The 24,837-nt window shown below is 46.2% G+C and overlaps 1 protein-coding gene across 1 annotated transcript; it reads right to left on the minus strand.

Moving 5' to 3' along the window:
* Window positions 1-1,291: 1,291 nt before the first annotated feature.
* tmem64 (transmembrane protein 64) lies at window positions 1,292-24,667 on the minus strand. Its single transcript, XM_042075662.1, has 3 exons — window positions 23,177-24,667; window positions 6,522-6,677; window positions 1,292-5,365 (listed from the first exon to the last, which is right to left on the minus strand). The coding sequence occupies exons 1-3, from the start codon at window positions 23,879-23,881 to the stop codon at window positions 5,177-5,179; spliced, it is 1,050 nt and encodes a 349-aa protein (XP_041931596.1). The 5' UTR covers window positions 23,882-24,667; the 3' UTR covers window positions 1,292-5,176.
* Window positions 24,668-24,837: the final 170 nt, after the last annotated feature.

The raw sequence follows: 24,837 nt of genomic DNA on the forward strand, positions 1-24,837 counted from the left end.
AGCAAAGGAAAAACTGACCACAGCCTGAGACCCAGTAGCAGAGCAGCAAGTGTGTGTGTGTGTGTGTGTGTGTGTGTGTGTGTGTGTGTGTGTGTAGCGGAGGATAAACTGGCCACTGAGCTGGAGGTCTCTTCCCTCTCTGTCCTGGTCAATCTCTGGGCAGCCTGAGAAACCTCCGTCAGCAGCACACACACTAATCGCCGTGACAAACGGGCCCGGAGCCACACTGCCTGCTAGGACACACGACCCCCCCCCCCCCCCCCCCCCTCCCTCCCTCTGATCACCTCCCTATCTGTGTTTCTTACGAGTGGATCCGCTCCTCTCTCTCACACACACACACACACACACACACACACAGCTGTATAGTAGTCCGACTGCTTTGATATGGTGGATCAGCTCTCTTCAATATTGATCATTCTTCTCTCTCCTTACCCATTGGAGAGGTCACACGGTCACACACACACTCTCTCCCTCTCCTCCTTAGCCATGGGAAAGGTCTCTGGCTACACTGTGCCTCACTCACTCAAACACACAGGTCAGTTCTCGTTCGTTTTCATCTTAATCTTCTCTCCATTTCTTTAACGGCTGATATGCCCGCCCCCCCCCCCCCCAATAGGGCAGCGGCTCCGTGACTCGGTCTCTTTAATAGCCACCAGTGGATCGCCCTCTCTCTCCGTCTCTCTCTGTCCCTTATCTGTTCCCTAGGTCACTGACTACATCCCTCTCTTTCTCTCTCTCTCACACACACACACACACTGTTCCTGATGCTGCTGGTGTATGAGTGGGAGAAAGGGCAGGTGTGGTAACTGGATAACTGAAGGGTAATGTAGAGGTCCGAGAGTGTGTGTGTGTGTGTGTGTGTGTTTGTTTAGTGTGTTCCGTGTGTTCAGGGGGAGCTGGGACCACAGCCCAGAGCAGGCAAAGAAGCGTTAAGGCAGCAGGTGTCCAGTCAGCTAAACACACAAACACACAAATCCTCCTCAAATAACACACACCATATGCTGCAGAAGGGGAATTATGGGAGTGTGTGTTGCTACACACTCAGTCAAGCTAAACCGGATCTCCTTCTCCTCCTTCCTCAACACCACAAGGATTTACCAGGAAACCAACACAGGTACCCGTTGCCCCCACACACACACACACAAACAGTTACCCGTTGCCCCCACCCCACACACACACACACACAACACAGTTACCCGTTGCTCACCCCCACACACAGGCTACCTGATTCTCACCCTCACACACACACACACACAAGCCCTCCTTACATACAAGACACAGAGTCCAGGAGTTTACTATTTAAGACAGTTTTTTTAATTTCATAAATAACACTTAACAAGCATGATACAGAGATGCACTTCCATGAGCACTCCGTGTGAGTCTCTGTAGTAAGAAGACAGTGGCTAATGTGTAATGCACTTGTTAACGTGGAGGGGACCCTTCAGAGGCGCCCTGCCACCTGGACACAGAGGTCACCGTGGTAATCTTTAACTGTTCGTTACCACAGCGACCTTTAGCCCCAGATAAGGACGCGTCGTGGACCCTGAACGACCACCTCCAGATTTTCACGATTTCCGTTTGTTGCATAGCAACGTGCGCAGCTCCAGATGCACACGTGACGCAGGGTTGAAGCTCAGACTGGCTGTCCGCCTGATGCCAAAAGGCTAGTCATTTCATAACGGAACCTGACCTGAAACCCGCCCCCCCCAAACACACAATAACTCTTTAACTGACCTGGCTGCAAACTCGACAAAGTAGACAACCTGTTCCTGAAACTAGTGTGTGTGTGTGTGTGTGCGTTGGGGGGCCCGTGACGCCCATCTTCATTTGGATATTCCTTCCACCTAATACTCCTCTGTCTATTTTTAAATAAACTATATTCTCTTTTAAAAAAAACCCCTTAAGGTCCATCCTCACTTTGAGAGCGTGTGTTATTTTTTGCATTAGACTTGGCAGAGTACCTTGCTTCCCCCCCCCCGCCCCCGAGCAGGAGCATAGTGCCAGCCCCCTCTGTCCGTTGGTTGCCGTGGCAATGCATCCAGCCTGCGTCGGGGCGGTACAGAGAGACAGATGACATCATCACTGACATCATGTTTCACGCAAGCCCAGGAATGTTGGATTTGTCCACACGGTCCACCTAGACGCGCCCAAAAGTCCATCTAGCTGGTCAATTATTGCCCAATTCATTTTTAAAAACACAGAAAAAACAAACTGAGGCTGTTGAGAGAGAGAGAGAGAGAGAGAGAGAGACACTCCAGGAGGCCTCTCTCGGCTGGAGAACACGCAGCCTGCAGGGGAATGTGTCCGTCGTTGTCACGTCAGCTGTGCCACACACAACTAAAAAAATGTACAAAATCAAAGTAGACGTTAAAAAAGACCAGCACGGCTCGGCCTCTGACCCGTGTGTTGTTCGTACCAGCCTTCAGCGGAGACGGGGGTCCAGCAGAGTGCGTATAGAATGTTCCGTTGCGATATACGTTGTGTCATTTAGAGTGCGTATAGAATGTTCCGTTGCGATATACATTGTGTCGTTTAGAGCCCTTATTGTCGCTAGAACACTCGGACACAGCTGGCCCGCAGCAGCAGCAGAATGGTGGAACAAAACGTGTGTGTGTGTTTGTTTGTGTATCATGAAGTAGGAACGTCCAAACCACGGCACATTCAGGCTCGCACGCACACACAGCCACACACACACACACACACACACACACACACACACACACACACAGACGCGCAGACATGGCCACACACTGATTGTCAGCTTTTTGGATGGTGCCTCAAACACCAGCTTAGTAAAACTAGGTGAACCAGCAGTCTATACCATCATAATCTATACCATCATCATCAGTTTGTTCAATCTTTTCATAAAATACTTTGCAAAAATAACTCCTATAAACATCGTCTGGTTAAATGTTATGATCTCTATAAGAAACAACTACTGTCTAGGGCGAGGGGAGTGTGTGTGTGTGTGCGTGTGTGTGTGTGTGTGTGTGTGTGTGTGTGTGTGTGTGTTGGAGTGGTGATACGGTGTCAACTCCAGTTGGCTTTCTGTGCATACTCACCATCACATCCAGTACACACACACACACACACACACACACACACACACACACACACAGTAGGCCTCTAGTGCTGAAGCTTGAAGCATGTCAGCTCTCCATCTGGACAGACAGACAGACAGGGCTACAAGCACTAAGAGAGCGGGACACACACACACACACACACACACACACACACTGATAGAGCGGGACAGGCCCTCAAGTCCTCCGGGGCAGGAGAATGTGGCGGGGTCACAACTAGCCGCACTCGTCTCGTCTCCTTAGGACACTACCCCCTCCCACGGCTCCTCTCAGAAGAGTGTGTGTGTGTGTGTGTGTGTGTGTGTGTGTGTGGAGAGCAGGGAGGCTAATTCCTAACGTCTCCGAGGGGAAGGGCACATGGCACAGGGGTAGAAAAAAAAAGGCAGTTTGGTGGTTACATAACGTGTGTGTGTGTGTGTGTGTGTGGGGCTAACGTCAGTGTCAACTGTGCAAGACTAAGGGATGAAAGGGGACGCTCGATTATGGGATGGCAGGTCCCAGAGAGGTGAGAGGTGAAGACGGAGTCTCATTACTGCAGTACGGCTGAGAAGTTAAGAGCTGAAGTGGACGAGGTGACCTGTGTGTGTGTGTGTGTGTGTCCACCCCTAATCAGAACCCTGTGTGTGTGTCCACTCCTAATCAGATCCCTGTGTGTGTGTGTGTGTGAATGTGTCCACCCCTAATCAGAACCCTGTGTGAGTGTGTGTGTCCACCCCTAATCAGAACCTCTATTATAACAGCAGTCAAAAATAATAAAGCGTGAAGCCTTGAAATGTCCCACTTAATAATTAACATGTGAGCATGATACAGAAGATAACTATACAGCAAGGTCCAGCTGTGTGCGTGTGGCTGTGTGCGTGTGTGTGTGTGTGTGTGTGGTTACTGACGACACTGACGGGCAGGGGCAGGACGGGCTTATCTAAGTAAACTATAGGGGGTGAGGGTGTGTGTGTGTGTGTGTGTGTTAGGCTCAGTGTGATGAGGTGCTTCTTGGCAGAACGTTCTGGAATTTTTCTGCAGAGAGTTTCCGCTTCACATTCCATCTGTTCCCCGGTCGCTATCGGCGACGTAGTCGAGTCAAGCCGAAGCAGGCAGACACACACACACACACACACACTGCACCAGGTGGCCTTCAGCTGACCAATTACTCGCCAAAGGCAAAAAAATAACACGTAAACAAAACAAAAAAACAACAGCAAGGGTGCCCAAAAACAAAATAGAAACTAAAAAATAAGAAAAGAATTAGAATGGTTTAAAAGAGGCCTGAATAACGACCCTGCTTTTCATATTGTGCAACCGTTCTTCATTAATCCACAATTCCAAATAATTAAAAGTACCAAAACAGCTTTGTATAAATGTGAAAAAGTACATAATGACACACTTTCAGAGAATACTTAATCACAACCGCTTAGCTTAAACTTTCCCTACAATATAATAATAATAATCTCTCCCAGTAAAGAGTCCCAAATGGAAGTTAATTGTCTAGGAATAATATCTCTACTCTAGCGCTGAGTTTACTTATAATATCCCATATTCTTCGTCTCTATAGCAAATCTGTTTCTAACCAGTTTCTCCAAATAATAAAAAAAGGCATCAAGAGAAAAGAGTAGTAATTCCATACTTAAACATTCCAGAAAAATTAATTTCTTGAAAGGTCATAATTTACAAAACAAACAAAAACAAAATAAAAACAAACAACCCCCTAGATACAGGTCGTAACCATGACAACCACCTGATACAGGTCCAGCATGCCCACTGCATCCGGGGCGTTCAGGCCGAAACCATGACGATCACCTGACCGGTGAGCTCCATGGAAACGGCAGAGCCGTGCTGAGGGATCCGACAGCCGTTAACCGCATCCCTGATCGTGTGCCACGCGGCACCCTGTCCAGCACACCCGGCTAGCATGGCCATGGGTACAGGTGGGCACAGGTGCGTCTTCACCTTGGCATGGCCATGGGCACAGGTGGGCACAGGTGCGTCTTCACCTTGGCACCGGCGTCCTGGGCGAGCCCTTCACATCAGGAGGAGGGGGGGTTGGGTGGGGGGCACGTCCGACTGCAGGGGGGGTCACGCTGGAGGGGGTCAGATGGGGGTCAGACGATGTTGACCCCGCCGGCGGCCGCGGAGCGCTTGCTGCAGTACGGGGGTCCCGAGTGCCCCCCCGCAACCCCCCCATTCTGATAGGACGTCTTGAGCTCCAGCTGACAGGCAGCGATGGCTGCGTTGAGCTCCATCTGAGCACGATGCACCACGTAGAACATCAGGCCGATACTGATGACGATCTGAGAGAGGGGGATAGAGAGAGAGGGGGGGAGAGAGAGGGAGAGAGAGAGGAGAGAGGAGGGGAGAGAACATGGGAGAGGGAGGTTATCTAAGGTTCTCTATTCTGGCCTTGACTCGTGCAGGGTAGTGTTTGTCCATCATTGTGACAGATGCAGAGAAAAAAGACTGCCAGTCAGAACTGCACTGCCTACACACACACACACACACACACACACACACACACACACACACACACACACACACACTATACACACACACAGTAGCAGTGGGAAATCGTTGGGTAAGGGAACACCTACTTCAGGCCTACTTCTCACACACACACACTGAGCACAGTGAGCACAGTTTACCAGAACACAGCTGCTCCCCCCACTGATGACTCTCACACACACACACACACCCTGCTGCACCTGCTCATAATCACATAGGCTTAAAGAGGTGAGATTATATCTCACACACACAGACAAACACAATGATCAGGAAAGATGTAAGCCACATAAGTGTAAATAAACAAGAGAGAGAGAGAGAGAGAGAGAGAGAGAGAGAGAGAGAGAGAGAGAGAGAGAGAGAGAGAGAGAGAAAGTGATAGAACGCAGAAGAGAGAGAAAAAGTGGTAGAGTGACAGAACGAGAGCGCAAAAGAGAGATAGAGCAACAGAGCAAAAGACAGCGAGAGAGAAAAACAGAGTGAGCGAGCGGGCGAGCCTGTGACCAGTTCCACCTGCAGACTGAAGACAAAGCATCCACTGAGGCTCTGCTCGGCACGCACACACACACACACACACACACACACACGCACACGCACGCACACACACGCACACGCACACGCACACGCACACGCACACGCACACACACACGCACACACACACACACACACACACACACACACACACACACACGCACGGTCCCACCTGCAGACTGAAGACAAAGCATCCACTGAGGCTCTGCTCGGCGCACACACACACACACACACACACACACACACACACACACACACACACACACGCACGGTCCCACCTGCAGACTGAAGACAAAGCATCCACTGAGGCTCTGCTCGGCACGCACACACACACACACACACACACACACACACACACACACACACGCACACACACACACACACACACACACACACACACACACACACGCACGGTCCCACCTGCAGACTGAAGACAAAGTATCCGCTGAGGCTCTGCTCGGCGATGACGTCCTCCATTGTGCGCAGTGTGGTGCCCAGGTAGGAGTTCAGCAGCTGAGTGGGCAGCAGCCCCACCGAGGAGGCCACTAGGTAGTTGGGCAAGGACACGTCTGTGATCTGAGGAGAGAGGACATGATTTAGGACACGTCTGTGATCTGAGGAGAGAGGACATGATTTAGGACACTAGTGATCTGAGAGAGGACATGATTTAGGACACACTAGTGATCTGAGAGAGGACATGATTTAGGACACTTCAGATCAGAGAGAGAGGACATGATTTAGAGAGAGGACATGATTTAGGACACTTCAGATCAGAGAGAGAGGACATGATGTAGGACACTTCAGATCAGAGAGAGAGGACATGATTTAGGACACTTCAGATCAGAGAGAGAGGACATGATTTAGAGAGAGGACATGATTTAGGACACTTCAGATCAGAGAGAGAGGACATGATGTAGGACACTTCAGATCAGAGAGAGAGGACATGATGTAGGACACTTCAGATCAGAGAGAGAGGACATGATTTAGGACACTTCAGATCAGAGAGAGGACATGATTTAGGATGCGTCTGATCTGAGAGAGAGGACATGATTTAGGACACTAGTGATCTGAGAGAGAGGACATGATTTAGAGAGAGGACATGATTTAGGACACTTCAGATCAGAGAGAGAGGACATGATTTAGAGAGAGGACATGATTTAGGACACTTCAGATCAGAGAGAGGACATGATTTAGGATGCGTCTGATCTGAGAGAGAGGACATGATTTAGGACACTAGTGATCTGAGAGAGAGGACATGATTTAGAGAGAGGACATGATTTAGGACACTTCAGATCAGAGAGAGAGGACATGATTTAGAGAGAGGACATGATTTAGGACACTAGTGATCTGAGAGAGAGGACATGATTTAGAGAGAGGACATGATTTAGGACACTAGTGATCTGAGAGAGAGGACATGATTTAGGACACTTCAGATCAGAGAGAGAGGACATGATTTAGGACGCGTCTGATCTGAGGGGGAGTAGGAGGGAGATGAAGGACATGATGTAGGACATGGCTGTGGTGTGAGGAGGACACACACACACACAGAGTTCTAATATTAAAGGATAAACAGTGTGTCCAGAAGGGTGCAACAGCATTAACACACTGCACAGCTTTGCAAGACAAGCTTATCAATAGCCTTCTACAGCGTTCCCCTGACACAAACACACACAGTGTTCCTGCCTGCCTAGGGAGGAGTGTGTGTGTGTGTGTCTGTAAAAATAAATCTCTGGTCTTGTCGTCCTTGTGTGTGCTTCTATGCTCCTGGGTAATGACCTCAGTGGATCATGCAGCTGAGACAGCTGGGTTTCACACAAGCAGAGACGCAGACACACACACACACTACACACACACACACACACACTACACAGCCTCACCCTGTAATATTATTGTCACACAACATTTCTCTCTCCCTCACACACACACACACACACTCTTCAGGCCTCGCCTTGGATGTCCTCTGTCCAACAGCAGTCCGCCACAACCAACCACCACGACAGGATGTGACATCATGGCCCTGTTATAGCGGTCTGTGTAGAATAGCTTAGTGGCCGGAGCGCTTCTCATTCCCTGTGGTTTGGACTGGACATCGCATCTAACACTGGCACACACACACACACACCCCTCTAACCAACACTGGCACTGACGCGCACACACACACACACACACACGGTCTCTGACTGCTGTTGTCCAGCTCAGGAGGTTCTGCTGACATGCAGACAGTGTACACTCATGCCTAATGTGCGTCACTGGTATCTAGTGTATTAGACTGACTGGCGTCACACACACACACACACACACACACACACATTAACCTCCTGACTCGTTAATGACTTTACATCACCATGACTGTTAATTATATAATGAACCTCCAACTGAGACACACATAGAGTGTGTGTGTGTGTACAAATATGTAAGCATTCCCCAACACACACACACACACACACACAGAGGTTTTTCTTTTCTGCCGTGCTGGCAGTCCAGGCTGGTGTGGGTTACACGCTTAATGTGCAATGCACAGAAAAGTGGCCACACACACACACACACACTGCCCCACTCAAACACACGCACACACACACACACACACACACACCTCTCAGGAAAGGTGCTTACCCCCGCGGGCAGATGGGACAGGACAGAGCTATAGCAAGGCCCATTTACCTTTCACACACACACACACACACCCTTTCACACGCGCGCACACACACACACACACACACACTGACCCTTTCACACGCGCACACAGACAAATCTAACACACAAAGACGAATCACACACAAAGACAAATCTAATTCATCCTGACCCCTTCTCTCTCACACACACACAGAGGTCTTTCATCCTTCACCTCCCACTCAGAACCTGATTCACACCTGAACCCACCCTTCAGTGGGTAACAAGACAGTGGGAATGTACACACACACACACACACAGTGAGAGAGAGATAAAGAGTGTGTGAGGGGACAGCCTCTTCATGGTCATTGTCCCTCTGCCAGCTGAGGTCATAACACCCACAAGGCTGGTCACCTGAAATCACACTGACACTAAACAGCTGAACACACCTTTAAGGGCTGATCGTGTGTGTGTGTGTGTGTGTGTGGCCACGCTGAACACACCTTCAAGGCCTGTTTGTGTGTGTGTGTGTGTGTGGGTTAGTGTGTGTGCGTGTGTAGGCACGCTGAACACACCTTCAAGGCCTGATCGTGTGTGTGCGCGTGAAGGTGTGTATGCGTGTGGGTGAGTGTGTGTGTGTGCGGGTGAGTGTGTGTGTGTGTGGGTGAGTGTGTGTGTGTGTGCCGGTGAAGGTGTGTATGCGTGTGGGGGAGTGTGTGTGTGTGCGGGTGAGTGTGTGTGTGTGTGTGGGTGAGTGTGTGTGTGTGTGTGGGTGAGTGTGTGTGTGCGGGTGAAGGTGTGTATGCGTGTGGGGGTGAGTGTGTGTGTGTGCGGGTGAGTGTGTGTGTGTGCGGGTGAGTGCGTGTGTGTGCGGGTGAGTGCGTGTGTGTGCGGGTGAGTGTGTGTGTGTGCGGGTGAGTGTGTGTGTGTGCGGGTGAGTGTGTGTGTGTGTGTGTGGGTGAGTGTGTGTGTGTGCGGGTGAGTGTGGGTGTGTGTGTGTGTGTGTGGGTGAGTGTGTGTGTGTGCGGGTGAGTGTGTGTGTGTGTGTGTGGGTGAGTGTGTGTGTGTGTGGGTGAGTGTGTGTGTGTGCGGGTGAGTGCGTCTGCTCCCTCTGAGGAGACGAGGTCTCAATACACTGATTACTCTGCCGATCTTATAACACATAAACAGGAGCAGAGTCCAGTCACTGCTACAGATTCAGACCAGACTGATAGATAGATAGATAGATAGATTCACTGCTATAGATTCAGACCAGACTGATAGATAGATAGATAGATAGATAGATTCACTGCTATAGATTCAGAGCAGTGCGGCAGCGCTAACGCTAACAGCAGTGCGGCAGAGCTAACGCTAACAGCAGTGCGGCAGAGCTAACGCTAACAGCAGTGCGGCAGAGCTAACGCTAACAGCAGTGCGGCAGAGCTAACGCTAACAGCAGTGCGGCAGCGCTAACGCTAACAGCAGTGCGGCAGAGCTAACGCTAACAGCAGTGCGGCAGAGCTAACGCTAACAGCAGTGCGGCAGCGCTAACGCTAACAGCAGTGCGGCAGAGCTAACGCTAACAGCAGTGCGGCAGAGCTAACGCTAACAGCAGTGCGGCCGCGGGGCTTTCGCGGGTCAGTCAACCGTCGCCCCCACGGCCAGCTGGCAGGCTACAGCAGGAGAGAATTACGCAAAAGGTGGAGAGAGAGAGAGAAGGACGGTTCTGTTTTTACACAACACACACACACACACACGGCATCTTCCAGTGTCCTCCTATGGTCAGAAGGGGGGGGGCATGCTTGATTGGCAGGGCTCGTGATAGCTGCTTGATTGACAGGGCTCGTGAAGGCTGCCTGGAGTGAAGCGACCTCCCTAAAGTCCCCTCGTCCTGCTGGCCACCAGTCATAGCTGACCTTGGCCTGGGCTGGGCTAGGCTGGTACACACACACACACACACACACACACACACACACACACACACGTGTTTCACGATATAAGTATTTCATATCGGTCGATATTGATAATTATTGATTTTTTTTTTAAATCAATTTCAGATAAGGACCAGAAGGTGAAAAAAAGTTCAATTTAAACACTTTTATTTTAAACTTAACCTTCCTTTAAACTTAACACTCAAATAAATAATTGTGCACATAAGTCTGAATGAGCAGCACTGGTTGAAGCCTGGAAATGTTGTAAACAAAGTAATTTGCTAGTTTATCATAATAAGTCTACTGGTTAGATTGTTCAGTTTCCCCACGTGTGTTTAAATTTCAAATGAATACTTTTTCTCCTTGGGACAGGCCCGTTTGAGTCTTGGAAAATACTTTTCCATTTGCATCGGGATTGAGTTGATTAGAATTTAGCAGTCAATTTGAATGCAACAGTTTTGAACAAATTCATGCAGCGTGCTAATGATGCTAACCGGATTTAATAGCAATTCAGTCGTCTTGCACGATTGTGAATGTTTGGATTACATGCGCATGCTGAGGAGGGATATGCACACAGAGAGAGAGAGAGAGAGAGAGAGAGAGAGAGAGAGAGAGAGAGAGAGAGAGAGAGAGAGAGAGAGAGAGCGCACGGGGCAAGGACTCATTGAGAGTCTGTGTTGAGGTAGGCCTACTTCTATCGCCTACTCTGGTGGAGTTTGACATACTACAATGCAAGCTATATTTAGCCTATTTATTTATGGACAACGTAAGGCGGGAGGTGTGTTGCTTTTATCGAATTATCGAATGTTCTATCGAACACATTTTTTATTGATATCGATTACATGTCTATTGCGATACATATCGCTATCGTTTTATCGCCCAGCCCTAACACACACACACACAATCACACAAAGTGAAGCAAGCAATACCAAGCTGGTACACACACACGCACACACAAAGTGAAGCGAGCAATACCAAGCTGGTACACACACACAAAGTGAAGCGAGCAATACCAAGCTGGTACACACACACACACACACACACACACACACACACACACACACACAAAGTGAAGCGAGCAATACCAAGCTGGTGTTGTCTGAAGGGAGTGCTGGTGCTGGATTCTAATGGTTAATGTAATTCAGTCTTCAGTCTTCATCTCTTGATTAGGGCTGGGATAAACGATTATTTTTTAAACGATTAATCTAGCGATTATTTTTTCGATGCATCGATTAATCTAACGATTCATTTTTTCAGTCCGATTCGATTTCGATTCGATTATCTCCCCATTAATTCACTAATAGCAACTTATACATGTTTATTTACATATCTGAATGAAAAAAAAAATAATTCTTTAACATTGCAATATAAGTTTATTGCTCTTAAGATTCCAAAATAAAAGACTGAAGTGCAAGTAACTACAAGTGCAAAGTAATGCATTCTTAGTCAGAGGTAGCATTCAATAAAGTTCAGTAGGCTAGTGTATGTCTAATTGAGTGCCTGTCATTTTAAGACGTTCGTGTGGGAATCCTTGCAATTAACATTAACACAGTTAAAAGGCTGCTGATGTGTGTATGCAATTCATAACGTACTTAGTAATAATAATAATAATAATAATAAAGCTTTATTTGTATAGCACCTTTCATACACAGAATGCAGCTCAAAGTGCTTTACATTTGAAGCATGTAACACAATAGTAGTCAGTCAGTCATTATCAATCACTTTAGTTCAAATTAGTTCAAATAACAGTTCGTACTTCTCCTTTGGACAAACACTTTTGAGTCTTGGAAAACACTTTTCCATTTCCATCGGGATTTTGCAAACAGAGTCAATAAAATGAGCCCTGCACGAGTAATACAAGCAGCTGCAAGTAAGCATGCTAAACTTGACATCCAAACAGTATTCTAACGTTAGCTTTGAGATACTGCTTGATTGCATACTGTAACTTAACTTCGTTTAGTCTCCTCAATGTACTATGTTGTGATAAGACCTTAGCAGAGTTTACTTTAACTTTAATGCAGCGGTTTTGAACAAGTTTGCGCAGCATGATCACGATGCTAAGCGGATTAAATAGCAATTTAGCCCAGTGTGTTCTATGCAATGCTTCTATGTGGCAACAACAATCCTTCAACCATCGTGAATATTTTGTTAAATGCACATGCAGAGGAGGAGCAGCGGGCTCGTTACGATAGAGAGTGGGCGGGGCGAGGAAAGGCTGTGTGAGTAAAAAGTGCAGCTCAATGAAATTATTTTATCTTATCTTTAAAGGAGAATTCCGGTGTGATATTGACCTAAAGTGTGTTGAAACATGATACCGAGTGTGAACGTATGTCTCATAGCCCATCTCGGCTTGTCCCCTGCACTCCAAAATCTGGCGCTAGTTAGCCGATGCTACCAACAGCTTTTTCAATGGTGGTGCTTCGGCATCAGGCTAGCCATGCAAATAAATCACTGTTTTACACCCATTTACGAGGCTCAATGTATCTCCACACTTCATTGGTAGACTTCCGAGGGCCCTGACATTTAAAACGAGACATTGAGAACTTTAAAAACGCACTGGTAGTTTACTTATTAGACGATTTATACAGACAGTATCTTCACGAAGTTTAGCGTTTGCAGCCATCTTGAATTTAGTCACGATAAGTCGAGCGACGAGTAAGAATGAACAGGTATGATAAGGGACCAGATTCCAAAAATAATTCAGTGGAAATGCATGGATTCCAGTTCCAGATTCCAGTTTCTTCCAGTAGCAGGAATATATATATATATCAAACTATGGAGAAGGACAAAGCGGTATGCAAACTGTGCAGTCGTGAGTTCTACGTAGGCGAAATTTGTTTGACATTTTTAATCGTAAACGCAGCCCTGTTGAAGCCTGCAGTAATGTTTTCCACTGATGTTATGGCAGCCCACTCCGCTTATTGTTTTTCGAGAATGTTGCACTCCTGTTTGTCGTTGTGCACGAAACTTCACACGAATAAATCAGCAGCAATATTGCTGGCTTGTGCGTCTTCAAGCGCCCTCTTTACGTTCGTAATCCCTGTTAGTTGTCCGTGGATTGGCCTATATTTGCCGTTGAAAATTGAAACGTCTTGACATGAAAAATCGATTTTTCAATGAACAATTATGTCTCAAGAATCAAACAGGATTTTTTCACAAAAGTGACAGCCCTAGTGTGTGTGTGTGTGTGTGTGTGTGTGTGTACCAGCTTGGTGTTTCACATTGTGTGCATGTGAGTGTGTATGGAGACGTGCGAGTTGCATATTGGACACTTCATGCTTTAACTAATTTGGCTGAGACCACTGAGGCAAAGTGCACACACACGCGCACACACACACACACTGCTGGAGTTGAAGAGTAATTAAAGCAGACGGCAATTTTCCACTTGCGCAACTGTAACACTGATTCAGAAGTAACCAACACAAACCACCATTAGGACAGCTCTCTCACACACACACCACCATTAGGACTGCTCACTCACACACACACACACACACACACACACACAGCACCATTAGGACTGCTCACACACACACACACACACACACACACACACACCACCATTAGGACTGCACACACACAGCACCATTAGGACTGCTCACACACACACACAGAAATGACTGGAGTGCAACTGGGGGAGTGTCTTCAAAAGCATGAGTGAGAGACGGGAGAGCTAGACAGAGGGACTTAGACTAGACACATATACACACACACACACACACACACAGTCACACTCTCTCTCTCTCACACACACACACTCTCTCTCTCTCTCTCTCTCTCTCTCTCTCACACACACACTCTCTCTCTCTCCCTCTCTCACACACTCACAGTCACTCTCTCTCACACACACACACAGTCACTCTCTCGCTCACACACGCGCACACACACACACACACAGTCTCTCTCTCTCACACACACACAGTCACTCTCTCTCTCTCTATCTCTCACACACACACACACACACACAGTCACTCTCTCGCTCGCTCACACACGCGCACACACACACACAGTCTCTCTCTCACACACACACACAGTCACTCTCTCGCTCACACACACACAGTCACTCTCTCACACACACACACACACACACAGTCACACTCTCTCTCTCGCTCACACACACACAGTCACTCTCTCTCTCACACACACACACACGGGCTAAGGGAGTGAAATGAAGCATGTCATGCTGACCTCTTGTAGGGTAAGGTGTCGTCCTTAATCTCTTAAATGAAGACAAGCACTTCTAACACACATTCTCTGGCCTTTGGCACAACCTGAGGTGAAGTCTCACTGAGCTATGTTCTCTCCACACACACACACACACACAGCTCCTGTCCAGTGAGGTGGGCTGCTGCTGAGCTCGTCTCTCTCCCCCTCTCTAGATGACCTTGTGTGCTCCCCCACAGCAGGCTGTAAATATTAAATAACCTCGTTGTGGCGGGAGCGCAGACTCAGCCTACATCTCATCAGAAAAACACAAACGCTGCGGAAAAACAGACCAGCACATCTCCCCCAAAAACACAGAAAGAGGCCTTCCAAACAGTGGGTTGACTCCACACAGACCGTTTTTGTCCCCTTAAAGAAACAGTACGCAACAATGCAGTTCTTTACGAGCTAAGTTTTCGTTATCATCTAGAATACATTTAGATGGTATGTCCCATTCAGTTTATCCTAAGCTAGTTTGACTCAGGTTTGAGATAAAGCACCATGTAAATGCGCTCTGGATCAGCAAATCCCCAATCCCCCATACCAGTTAGCATCCAGCAAGTTAATCTGTGATGCTGTGGGGATTAGCGGTTAGCAAGGTGTCTGCAATACCTTTTAGGTGCTACTGGAAGAAACTGGAATCCATGCATTTCCACTGAATTATTTTTGGAATCTGATCCCTTATCATACCTGTTCATTCTTACTCGTCGCTCTATATATCGTGACTAAATTCAAGATGGCTGCAAACGCTAAACTTCGTGAAGATACTGTCTGTATAAATCGTCTTGTAAGTAAACTACCAGTGCTTTTTCAAAGTTCTCAATGTCTCGTTTTAAATGTCAGGGCCCTCGGAAGTCTACCAATGAAGTGTGGAGATACATTGAGCCTCGTAAATGGTGTAAAACAGTGATTTATTTGCATGGCTAGCCTGATGCCGAAGCACCACCATTGAAAAAGCTGTTGGTAGCATCGGCTAACTAGCGCCAGATTTTGGAGTGCAGGGGACAAGCAGAGATGGGCTATGAGACATACATTCACACTCGGTATCATGTTTCAACACACTTTAGGCCAATATCACACTGGAATTCTCCTTTAAAAGACGTGCACTGTTAAATTACTCACTGTTATTTTTATTTAATTAATCTTGAGATGTTTTAAGTTTAAATTTCAGCTCAGTGAACACTTAAAGCACCAACACTTCGGACAGCCTATAAAGGACAGTAATTAAGGAAAAAAAGTGAACCTGCTGCGGTGTTAAATGCCATGTGGTTGAAAATTTGGATGCACCTAACTTTTGTGCTGGTGCACCTAAGAAAAAAAGTTAGGCGCACCAGTGCAAAAAGTTAGTCTGGAGCCCTGCCATGTAAACAATAAGATCAGCGTTGCTATGGATAACCATGTAAACAATAAGATCAGGTTTGCTATGGATAACTATGTAAGGTCTGTGCTGTACGCACAACTCTCTGAAGTGCTCTTCTATAGTATTGAGAGCAGTTCCCATACCATGCAGTTATGGTCCCAGTTAGGGCTGGGATAAACGATTATTTTTTAAACGATTAATCTAGCGATTATTTTTCCGATGCATCGATTAATCTAACGATTCGATTATCGATTATCTCCTCATTAATTCACTAATAGCAACTTATACATGTTTATTTACACATCTGAATGGAAAAAAAAAAAAAACATGAATTCTTTAATATTGCAATATATGGTTATTGCTCTTAAGATTCCAAAATAAAAGACTATACAAGTGCAAAGTAATGCATTCTTAGTCAGAGGTAGCATTCAATAAAGTTCAGTAGTATGTCTAATTGAGTGCCTGTCATTTTAAGACGTTCGTGTGGGAATCCTTGCAATTAATATTAACACAGTTACAAGGCTGCTGATGTGTGGATGCAATGTAGTTAGTTCAAATAACGGTTCGTACTTCTCCTTTGGACAAGCACTTTTGAGTCTTGGAAAACACTTTTCCGTTTACATCTGGACTTGCAAACATTCAGAGTCAATAAAATGAGCCCTGCATGAGTAACGAATAAGCAGCTGCAAGTAAGCATGCTAAACTTGACACCCAAACAGTATTCTAACGTTAGCTTTGAGATACTGCTTGATTGCATACTGTAACTTAACTTAGTTTAGTCTCCTCAATGTACTATGTTGTGATAAGACCTTAGCAGAGTTTACTTTAACTTTAATTCAGTTTTAATGCTGCAAATTTGCGCAGCATGGTCACGATGCTAAGCGGATTTAACAGCAATTTAGCCCACTGTGTTCTATGCAGTGCTTCTATGTGGCAACAACAATCCTTCAACAATCGTGAATAATTTGTTAAATGCACATGCAGAGGAGGAGCAGCGGGCTCGTTACGAGAGAGAGCGGGCGGGGCGAGGAAAGGCTGTGTGAGTAAAAAGTGCAGCTCAATGAAATTATTTTATCTTATCTTTAATTTAAATAGTAGGCCTACAACATAGAACATCAATGTGTGGTGTCCGGTTTTGATTTCATGGTACCCAGCCACAGATTAGTCAACGTATGGAAAACACTGAAGGTGTAAAATTAAAAATATCTAGCAGCACACGTTATGCCTTACAAATCGACGCTCATATTTTGCGTCAACGTATTTTTTGCGTCGACGTCATCGATTACGTCGACGCGTTGTCCCAGCCCTAGTCCCAGTCAAGATGGTGTCTCTGTAAAAAGACCTCAGGATCTTGGGTCGCATACCAAACTTTCTCAATCGTCCGAGGTGGTACAGACGTTGTTGGCCTTTTTTTACAGTGTTCTGAGTGTGACTGTCCCAGGTGAGGTCTTCTGAGATGGTAACGCCCAGGAACTTAAAGTCTCTCACCCTCTCTCCACTGTCTCACCATTGATGTTAATGGCTTCAAACTGTTGTTCTTTCCGCCTGAAGTTAACTATCAATTCCTTCGTCTTGGACACATTCAGAGACAAGTTGTTTCCTTTACACCAATTCATAAGGTTGTTGATTTCGTTTCTGTAGGCTGTTTCGTCATTGTTTGTGATTAAACCGATTACAGTGGTGTCATCTGCAAACTTGATGATGGTGTTGGTGTTGTGTATAGCCACACAGTCATGCGTATACAAGGAATAGAGGAGAGGGCTCAGAACACAACCTTGCGGAGCTCCCGTGCTGATGGTCAAGGAGGAGGATGTGATGGAGCCCATTCTCACCACCAGTTTTCGTCCAGAGAGGAAGTCCAGTATCCAGCTACATAGGCCGCTGTGCATTCCTAGACTCCTGAGCTTGCCGTTGAGTATATATTATAACCATGTAAACAATAAGATCAGGTTTGCTGGATAACCATGTAAACAATAAGATCAGGGTTGCTATGGATAACCATGTAAACAACAAGATCAGCTTTGCAATGGATAAGGCATAAAAAAAAGGTTTGGTTCCTGTTGGTTGTCAGTTGAGGCCATGGGTCGGTAGGCTTTCCCCCAGTGGCAGTAAGGGATAGGTAGAAAATCAGTCCCTCCAGGATTTCGCGAGTTTTTTTGAGACTGTTGCGACCTAAAATGCCTGGATGGAAGTTGCGGTGTTTTTAGCTGTTTCTTGTGGAGAAATTGCGGGAGGAAGTGAAAATTGCAAAAATATTTTTTTTAAATTTAGGGCAATTTAGGTTAGTAAGACCAAAATCACACTGATAATCTTGATGCTTATTAAAAAAGAATAATCAAAGGTAAACAGTAAGGATTACAGAAAATCCAAGTAGGCCTACTTTATTTGTGAAAATGCTTTGACTGAGGTAATTCACAAAGCAGTACAACCTTTTGTAGAACTGTCCAAAAAAGACACAGAAGAGATGGCATCATGTCATACGTTTCAATACATTCATATATTTTGTAATTCATATTAAGTTCACATCTTTTTAATAATTCATGGTCTGTGGCCTGCATAATTACTAATAGCCAAGTAAGTATCTAGTAATTTCATATTGATTTAAACAATTTGACTACACTTCTCTTTAATGTCATTACATTGGTGGTGTACGTCTAATTGACTGCCTGCCCCTTTAAGGACGTGAGTAGCCTAATTACATTTCTGAGTGGATTGGAAGGCTTGCATCTCACTGTGTTCGGCTACGAGTGTAAATCACTTTTTGCATAGTGCATTACCATATGTGGATGCAATTGGGAATGTTTTCTATGTCATTAGTTAAAATAAATGTTAAAAAAACAACTTGAATGAAATCATTCTTGGATCATAGAAGAGGTAAATGTCTTGCAATGTTATTAATTTCTATGATTTTGGTAGCACTACTCAAACTAAGCCCACAAGCTAGCAAACATAACATAAGCTAAAAGGACATATCCAGGTAAACGTTTGCCAATGGGTTGCATAGCCTACTCAAATGTCAGTAAACCAAGTAGGCCTTAATTAACTTACTTTCATAGCCTAGGTAGGTTAGCAACACCAGGTTGAGAGATGCAAGTAAGCAGATCATTAATGTTAGCCTTCTATTTATTGTCATCAAAACTGCAGAGGAACGAACACGTTAGGGCAGTCTTTGGTGTCATATGCAGAAGGTGCAGAAGTAAGTGTGCCATCTGGCTCAATATTCTGCGCGAGGGACTGTTGTGGTAGGTGACATTTCACGGTGAAACTACGATGTTTGGACAAAATTGCGAGTGCCTTGGTAAGTGACGAAAACAATCGTCTTCGTGAACAGCTGTGCATAGGCTACTTTGTAAAATAGAGAATACACTCATCCCTATACATAACGCAAGGGGTAATTAATGTAATTAGGGATCGACCGATATATCGGGCCAATATTTGCGTTTTTTACGTGTATCGGCATCGGCGTCCACAGGCAGCTCTGTGTTGCTGGAGACGCTGCAATTCACGTGCAGACTGCCCCTCCCCCACGAGCAGAGTGCTGAAAGCCTGCTCTTCATGACAACAGTCAACTTTAAACTTTCAAAGCATCTTTTAACTGTTTGACTGCTGAAATATTGCCATACACTTTGAAGGTGGAGGCAAGTTTGTGGGTCCAAATGGAAAACACGAATGATGGATAGGTAGGCTACTTTTTTAATGCTTAATGATCGTTTATAAAACTGCTTGCCATTGTATTTAGGGAGCTGCAAATAGCGAAGTTGTAGGCTATCCATATTCATGCGGTAGCTTTTACAAACACTGGTCATATAATTAAGTAGCCTAATGCCAACTTGTTCCGTGGTATTTGTGGGAGTTTTATTCAGCGACCACCTGGCTGAGTGTTGGACGCGTGTGGTGTGTGTGTGTGTCTCCCTCCCTGAATGCCTGTTCTATAAAACATGCTTGCCATTGTATTTAGGGAGCTGCAAATAGCTAAGTTGTAGGCTATCCGTATGCATGCGTTAGCGGTAGCTGTTACGAACAATGGTCAATCATATGATTAAGTAATGCCGAGGTTGTTCCGAGATATTTGTGGGAGTTTTATTCAGCGACCACCTGGCTGAGTTTTGGACGCGTGTGGTGTGTGCATCTCCCTCCCCCTCTCCCTTCGAGCGGGGCGGAGTTGCCATCGCAGTGATCAGAGCTTTAATAATGAGAGACGTGTTAGTTGAATATTAATTAATGTTAACGTTTATCATGTACCAGACATACCGTATGCCTTACTTGTTTAGAGCCGTTTGCTAACGTTATCATTATCCACTTCAATGGTGGTTCGTCAGCTATCAAACAGTTTGTGTGTGCGTCTGGTCTGTCTCACTCAGTGGGACACACGCATCACAGCGATATGAGAGTGCTGCGCTACCTGAAGGAGAGATTTTAAAACTTTGAGAGATAGGCTACGTTTTTATACCTTTTGACGTTGATGCCGTTTAGAACAGAAACATCTGACACCACGTTATTTTCCTCTGCTGATTTATGTTCTGTGGTTGACAAATCTGGCAGCTTTTTTTAGAAAAATATAGACATAGAAAAATTGAAACCATGCAGTCTAAAATGACAAATCAAGCACTTTATTTCAATAGCTACTTTTCAGGCTTATTGTTTTCTTAAATTATTTAAATGTGTTGACAAATGACATTTTGTGATGACTTGAATTATGTCTTATAATATGTCAGCAAGCAATGCATCATCAAGGCTGTGTTGTAAGATGTTGATGAAAGCATTTTGCACAGTTAACCATATCCAGTGCACCCATCCATAAGTTCAATAAATGTTCCTTTTTTAAATTGAGACTTATAACATTTGTTATCATTTGTGTAATTATGTGTCATTTGTATGATGTAAATTGAGGGAGCAAAATAAAAGCAGTATCGGCTCCAAATATCGGCTCAAGAAAATCGGCAGCCTGTATCGGTCATCGGCTAAGGCTGATGGAAAAAAATCGGTATCGGCACTAAAAAAATCCATATCGGTCGATCCCCAAATGTAATTATAGTTCGCCTTTTATTTGTGGATTTATTTAATGTAGCCTAGACTATTTAGTGTTATTTCTTCCCGAAGCTCATAAAATAAATTTGGGTCGCGCATAAATTGACAGGGTCGGTCGGAAACCGGAACCCAAGAACATTTTTTTTTTATATTCCTAACCATGTAAAAACGAAGCACCCACAACTAACATCAGGCAAATAGTAAAAGATAAATAGTTGTGAAACTCCTAAAACACACACACACATTGTGAAACTCCACACACACACACACACGCGTGCACACACACATTGTGAAACTCCACACACGCGCGCACACACATTGTGAAACTCCACACACGCGCACACGCACACACACACACACACACACACACACACACACACACACACACACACACACACACACACACACACACACACACACACACACACACACACACACACACACACACACACACACACACACACACACACACACACACGGGGCAGCCGTGGCCTACTGGTTAGCGCTTCGGACTTGTAACCGGAGGGTTGCCGGTTCGAACCCCAACCAGTAGGCACGGCTGAAGTGCCCTTGAGCAAGGCACCTAACCCCTCACTGCTCCCCGAGCGCCGCTGTTGATGCAGGCAGCTCACTGCGCCGGGATTAGTGTGTGCTTCACCTCACTGTGTGTACACTGTGTGCTGTGTGTGTTTCACTAATTGGGATAAATGCAGAGACCAAATTTCCCTCACGGGATCAAAAGAGTATACTTATATATAAACTCCTAAAACACACAAATACTGCTAAAACACATACACACATAATGCTTAAGTTCACAATCTCTCTCTCTCCCTCTCACTCACTCAACTCTCTCTCTCTCACACACACAGGCTAAGTTCAAAATCTCTCTCCCATACTGTATTTCTCTCTCACACACACGCTAAGTTCAAAATCTCTCTCTCTCTCATACTTTATTTCTCTCTCACACACAGACACACACACAAGAACGCACACACACACAAGGTGACAAGGAGGACCAGTCGGTCACCACACTACGACCTGGGGTCAGAGACCTGAGCAGAGTGGCACTGTCCTGCCCTTGGCCGTGGTGACACCTGCGAGTGTGTGTGTGTGTGTGTGTGTGTGTGTGTGTGTGTGTGTGTGTTTGTTTGAAGGCTCAGTGCCCAGACTGTCCTGGCGTCCTGTCTCTCTCTCACACTCTCGGAGAACCAGTCGGTCACCATACCACCACACGGCCCAAACGGGTTAGAGGCTCAGAAATGCACTGGAGCAAGAGCCAAGTGTGTGTCACAAGGAGGAGCCAGTATCGGACATGTGTGGGGAATCCACGAGTGTGTTCACACCCCTCAGAGTATCAAGTGTCAATGATAGGTGGCATTTCAAAGCACACACACGCACGCACACACACACACACACCTTTTCAGCACCTCACTCATCTCAGCTACCTGAGCGCTCATAAAAAATTAAAGGTGGGGATCAACTCCCATCTCTTCTGACTAGACGTGACGTAATGCAAAGCTCATCTTCAGAATTACGTCAACACATGAGGACACTGTCAATCACTTTTAAACAATGCAGACACTAATTACAGTGGGGCACAAACAGCACACACACACACACCTTTTCAGCACCTCACTCATCTCAGCTACCTGAGCGCTCATAAAAAATTAAAGGTGGGGATCAACTCATGGATCTCTTCTGACTAGACTTGACGTAATGTAATGCAAAGCTCATCTTCAGAATTACGTCAACACATGAGGACACTGTCAATCACTTTTAAACAATGCACTAATTACAGTGGTGCACAAACAGCACACACACACTCTACTATAGGACAAGAAACTAGAATGACTTGATTGACCATTTCACACATGATTGTACATCACTGTAACTGGCTTTGTCAAGTTTGACAGCTGCTTGTGCCAGTTTGGTGACAGCTGAGTGTTGCCATTTGTCATACTCACCGAGAACACTGCGTTCTGGAGGCCGAAAGGTATAGGGGTGAGTCTGGCTAAGGCCACAATTTTCAGTCCGCTGCCGCCCTCCACCACCCGGATGACGGCGCTGAGTTGTTCGTTGCCCCCGACCTTGTTGAGGACCCATTCCGTTAGTAGCCGCTTACACACCACATGCGCGACAAACGTCCCGATCAAAACCCCCACCATGACCAGACCCATTCCCAGCACGAACCCGTACAGGTAGCCCGCGGCCACGTTCAGCACGATGTAACCCCATCCGCAGGGGAAAGCCACGATGATCAGTCCGACTATGAAGAGCAGTGCGCCGACCAGGCTGTCCAAACTTTCGACCCAGAGCAGCAGGTCTTTGAGGTACTGGCGGACGAGGGCCACGGAAGAGAAGCACACGGCGGTAAGGATGCATGCCAGCAGCGCGCTCTTGAAGCAACAGGTGGTGATACAGCACGGGTGCCTGAAGTCAGCCGCGAAGGACGCTCCGGACTCGCTGGCGCTGTCCAGGTCCGTCTCGGACTTCCCCGCTGAGCCCCTCTCGTCAAAGGCGTTGCATATGAGGATGTCGATTTTATCGCAGTCCATTGCCTCTGGCGTAGTCCGTTGTAGCCAGCGACTGAGCTGGATCTGCCCTTTGCCCACAGCATGTTTCACGGATTTCACCAAGAACTGCAGGCTCGTGGGTCCGGGACTCCACATGTTTGCCCTCCCGGACACACCTGGCGTCGTGGGGCCGAGCAGATGCTGTGGGGTCGGGGTGTCAACTTTAGATTAGCCCCTTGTAAACCTTTAACTTCAAGTAGAGGCGCCGTCGTCACGGTGGAATATCAAATCAGATGAGTGTCAATTTTACGTTACACCGACGTGGTAAATGAAAGTCGGTTGCGTCCTATATGACAGAAGTGATATGGTTCAAAAAAACGCTGTCGCTATGTCGCTATATGACATAACATCCGATTCCCAACATAGCTGCATTTATCTCGGGAATACTGTTTTAGGCGCATACCAAATAAAAGACACATATTGGAAGTGCTCTGGCAGCGTCTTGGTGATGAACGCCATACTCATAGCACAGTTAACGTTCGCTAGCTAGAATGTACTACGATGACGGACAACGACGGACAAACACACGGCACAGCGTGCGTATGTGTTTGGCTATCTGAAAATATACCCAGCCTGAGCGGATATAGCAAATGTCCGCAAAAATGAAATCAGCGTAGGCTATGACTCCAACTTTTACGACTCTATGATTATCATAAATCAGTGCAACGTTATCGTCCCTCCACAGTCCGTTTTCAAAGTCGTACAATCCTTTCCAACATGCCAGAATCCCAAAACACTGGACGCTGTTCCTTTCGCGAAGACTTCAAATCACAGATGTTCAGAAGTCGAGCAGTGAGCTATGATTCCAGCTGGCCACAAATACTCGGTTTGCCCACAACAGTAAGCGATGTTGACGCTAACGTTATTCATACTCTGTTTGTTTCCCACAATGCCAAGTAGCCCTGACACGTGATCCACGTCGCAATACATGTGATTGCCAACATCGCGAGGTCTGGGAGGCGAGAACTTGTGAGCCACAGAGTTCAAATCCCAGAGAGCTTTTTTTTAAATTATTATTATTAAACATTGGTACATCAACAAACACAGTACAA

This window comes from Alosa sapidissima, chromosome 21 (genome assembly GCF_018492685.1).
Source record: "Alosa sapidissima isolate fAloSap1 chromosome 21, fAloSap1.pri, whole genome shotgun sequence".
Classification (NCBI taxonomy): domain Eukaryota; kingdom Metazoa; phylum Chordata; class Actinopteri; order Clupeiformes; family Clupeidae; genus Alosa; species Alosa sapidissima.